The sequence below is a fragment of the Pistacia vera genome, unplaced genomic scaffold (assembly GCF_008641045.1).
Source record: "Pistacia vera cultivar Batoury unplaced genomic scaffold, PisVer_v2 Contig109, whole genome shotgun sequence".
NCBI lineage: Eukaryota > Viridiplantae > Streptophyta > Magnoliopsida > Sapindales > Anacardiaceae > Pistacia > Pistacia vera.
Window position 1 is genome coordinate 817,903 of NW_022195126.1, and position 4,466 is coordinate 822,368.

The following is a 4,466-nucleotide window of genomic DNA, read 5'->3' on the forward strand; positions in this document are numbered from 1 at the left end:
TTTATAAACTCCTTGACCAGTTTATAAGCTAATTCGTAAGCTCAAGAAAGATCAAACACCCTCATATTTAGTACCCGTTTTAGTATAACCCATATCCGGATCGGGCCTTTTTTTATGGAACCCGTAAAATTTTTTTAAAAAAGAATTGCCCTAATTTCTACTTTTCTGTTCTCCTCATTCTCAACTCCCGCTGCCGTCTCTCTCTCAACTCCCGCCGCCGCTGCCGCTCTCTCATTCACACAGTGACTACGTGCTGCCATTGCCATGCACACCGTTTCCTTTTAAAACTTCTACACATGCCAAAGCCATTTCCTTAAAAGTTGCTATACTCCCACATATAATTTCCGGAGATTACTTTTATGTTATTTCATTTGCTTTCTTGAACCTTCCTTTTTTGTTCATCTTCGCTGCTTCTTCTAGCTCTTTACTTTCCCTTGCCTACTGTTTCTGGTACGGATTCGATTTAATTTCAGTTTTCTTTTCATAATACATGCTATTTGTCTGCTGAGAAATGTTAATTGAATTTCTACTAGAAAAGAACTGAAATACTGTTATTTTATTTTGAGAAGGAGAGCTCCAAGGTAAGTAAGATATTTTTCAATTATTTACGAATAGTATAATTAATCTGTCTATTGATGCATGTATGTTCCCACTTCCCAATATAACATGAAAATCCTGACCTGAAAATCGAACATCTTCGGGAAATTCAGATAATTATTTATACGAGTAAAGGGCGCCTTTCAATTCAAATAATTGTTTAATCACAATTTTTTTTATTTACAAACTTTGATAAGAGTAATAATATATTTATAAACAAATCTTACAAAAATCTTCCTATAAAATGGTTTGATGAAAAGTTAATAGAAAATTGAATATAATGAATTTTTGTTTTTGTTTTATTATTTTATTCTTTTCTTCACCTCACTTTATGTAAAAATATTAGTAAGATATTTTTATAAGTATAATATTATTATTTTTATAATATCACTTTATTATTCAAATTTATATTTCGTTTTTTATTTTGATATCATTGCGACCTCCACACTGCCATCACTCTCTTTCTCGATCATCACTTACTAAAACTTCTTAAACTGTACTTCCATCAATTTTGTCAATCGCTGATAATCGAGTGATTGAGGTTTGCGTAGCTGTCCTATCAAATCAAATTCTGATCAATTCAAACATTTTATCACTAAAAGACTCATTAATCTTCTCTTTTTATAAGCTCTAATATCTTAGACCGAGTTTTTTTTTTGTTCGTCAAAAGATAAATTCGGATAGTAAGTAGGTGGAAAACATTAAACCATTATTTTGGTGGGGGAAAAGTAGGTGACTCTCACTTGCATTTATGTTGTGTAAAAAATAAGGGTATTTTAGTCATTACGGAGAAGTATACTGTAAAGTAACAGATTTTATAAACGTCTGTCAAAAAGCAGTTGACGGCTTGACGCAAAACCTAAAGAGCAAACCGTTCTTTTTATCCGGTCGACGAACACTCCTCCTTCTGTCAATACGGCGCGTTTTATAAGCGAGTCTTGCCACTCTCGTCCCGCCCTATCCAACTCCCTCTTGCTTCGACACCTATTATTGTGTTAGTGTGAAATACTCTCTCCAATTTAGTATCAATGGAAACCAAAGCGTCGGTTTCCCCAGCAACCGTCTTAGATAAGATTGTGGTGAGTACTTTCGGTTCTTTTATGTGACTAATTTCTTTTCTGCTTTGTTTGTTTCATTACCTCTACTCTTTTTTAGGTTCCGGGCGATGTGGTCCTTGATCTCTCTAGCTTAACAAATCAGACCATCAAGCTAGGTGGCGGTCTCCGTCTGGTATGTACTAATTTATTTACTATTTGATGTTTTAGTTTATGTTTAATGTGGCTTATACTGAATAAAATTATCTTCTTTTAGTCTCAATTCAATTTTAAAGAACTGTAAATCGGTATGGGGTTTGTGGATTCTTTGAATTTTAAAGTTTAATTATTTATTTATTTTTTAAGCCACGTTTATTTTTCCCTGTTTGTTCTTATTGGACCATACATAATCTGTTCTTTGCATAACCCTTTCTTGTTTTAACATTGCGGTAAATACTAGTTTTTATTTTTTGCCGGACACAACGAAACAATAAAATAGAGAGACTAAAGAAAAGAAAATCTTATGTACCTTTTGCACTGATTAAAGGATATTGATATTCGTTTCGGGTCATTTCAGGATTGTGATTCTATTTCTGTTATGAAGGCTGGAAAACTGAAGTTCTCAAAGCCAAACAAATATTGGGTTGAAAGCTCTCACAAAAGGGTGTGTATGATATTACTATAATTAGCTGAGTTGCAACAAGTTTGATGAATGTTTTATAAATATTGTGTACATATCTCTTTATTGTTGTTATACTTTATGGTTAGGGTTAATATCATCATGATATTGATTTCTTTAATTTATCACTTGCATCGATATAAGTTATCTATAGCTCTCTTTAATGTTTCATATTCTAATTTTGTTTTCTATTCAGTATGTACCTTCCGTGGAGGATACTGTTCTTGGGATTGTTGTAGACTCAAAAGCAGATGTAAGCACTGTTGACATACTTCATTGTATTATCATAGTTGTTATTGTTTCTTTGTTGACAGTTGAAACTTTTATCTTATTTTGCTTAAATGTGTATGTAGTTTGGAAAAGTTTCATCTTCTGTCACTTGCTCTTAGCCATATTTGCTATCTGATTTATAGTTGGTGCATTATTGAAATTTGCATGAACTGATATCAGTCTTTATCTCTTTTTCCTGAAGTAATAAATACTTTTTGTGATGCAGAACTTCCTTGTGGACATTAAAGGACCGGCAATAGCTTTTCTGCCTGTGCTTGCATTTGAAGGAGGAACCCGGAGAAACATACCTAAGTTTGAGGTGCATTAATTGCAAATCTTATATTCATTAACTGTAAAGACCATTTAGTATGTCATTTACTTTCATTTACATAAGAGATGTACCTGTTGATTGGCATTTTTAGCTTTTGAACTAAACATTGAGGACATGTTCAATAATCACATTTTATTTTAATTCCCTGGGTTGGATCATCTGTTTGATAATCTGTAGTTTTTTTTCAACTAATGCTTCTTGCTATAGGTAGGTTCTCTTCTTTATGTTCGGGTTGTGAAGGCAAACCCTGGCATGAATCCTGAGTTGTCATGCACCGATGGTTAGTTGTGAAAGTGCCTTATATTTTCATATTATGATCTGTGGACTATTTCTTGACCATTATGTGGATTTGTCTTGTGATTTATAGCCAGTGGAAAAGCAGCAGAATTTGGCCTCCTTAAAGATGGCTACATGTTTGAAACTTCAACTGGTCTATCAAGAATGTGAGATTCTTGCTTTCCCTATTTTAACTCATCAGAGATGCTTGGGATATGTTCTTTAATGCTATCTCTGAACGCTTGATATCACAATAACCTCAAGGTTTTTCATTACCTTACTGTGAATCTGATGATTCTTTGTCTTTTAGGTTGCTGAGCTCACCAACATGTCCAGTTCTTGAGGCTCTCGGGAAGCAACTCTCCTTTGAGATAGCAGTGGGCTTGAATGGCAGGGTTTGGGTATGCTTTTTGATGCCCTTTCTTGAGTTGATTGGATACTGGGTTGTGTTGTTTTCTTCTTGCAGCGTTACTTGCAGCATGGTTCTTAAAACTTAGTAACCTTTCTATTTGAAGATACAACTCCTACTAATACTTCTTTATCCTTCTAAATTCTGTACCAAATCCAGGTGAACGCTGCCTCACCATCTACGGTGGTGGTAGTTAGTAATGCAAGCATGAACTCGGAATATTTGAGTGGGGTGCAGCAGCAAATTATGGTGGAGAAACTGCTCCAGAAAATTAAGTGATCATGTTCTGGTCTACTATTTAAACCCGCATACTTTTTTTTCTGTCTCGAATATTATGCATTGCATGAAGTTCCAACTGAAAATTCGTTGCTAATATGCACAGTTTGTTAAAACAAAAAAGAAGTTTTGTTGCTGGTAGATCTTGAGGATGTAAAGTGCATGGGAAGAGACAGAAAAACCTCCAATGCAAACCAATTCGTGGTCTTCTGATCATAATTCATAAGCAGAAGCCCACTGGATAATTTTTGCCCTTTTATCTCAGAATCACATACGGGATAAGTGATACAAGCCTTCACTGGAAATGTTTATGAATTACAATTTATAATGATATTTTCTTCAGAAGTTTTATGTTTAAATATAAATAAATCTCATTGAAACTATACTAGCTCATGAATATCAGCAAAATTCATCATTCGTAATATAATGAAAAGTCTGAATTATTAAAGTACTCAATACATTCATTCAGTTTCAAACAACGAATTCAGGGACGTTCTTCTATGCCGAATGTGAATACTTCTCACCCCAATCCTGTGTGAAGTAAACGCCATGACATCTATCTGCATCAATAAATTCTTTAAGTAATAAGTCAAC

General features: G+C 34.0%; 1 protein-coding gene across 1 annotated transcript; it reads left to right on the plus strand.

Moving 5' to 3' along the window:
- Positions 1–1,538: 1,538 nt before the first annotated feature.
- LOC116136326 (putative exosome complex component rrp40) lies at positions 1,539–4,206 on the plus strand. Its single transcript, XM_031422036.1, has 9 exons — positions 1,539–1,676; positions 1,753–1,827; positions 2,209–2,295; positions 2,507–2,563; positions 2,807–2,899; positions 3,119–3,191; positions 3,279–3,354; positions 3,498–3,588; positions 3,756–4,206. The coding sequence occupies exons 1-9, from the start codon at positions 1,626–1,628 to the stop codon at positions 3,873–3,875; spliced, it is 723 nt and encodes a 240-aa protein (XP_031277896.1). The 5' UTR covers positions 1,539–1,625; the 3' UTR covers positions 3,876–4,206.
- The last annotated feature ends 260 nt before the right edge of the window (positions 4,207–4,466 follow it).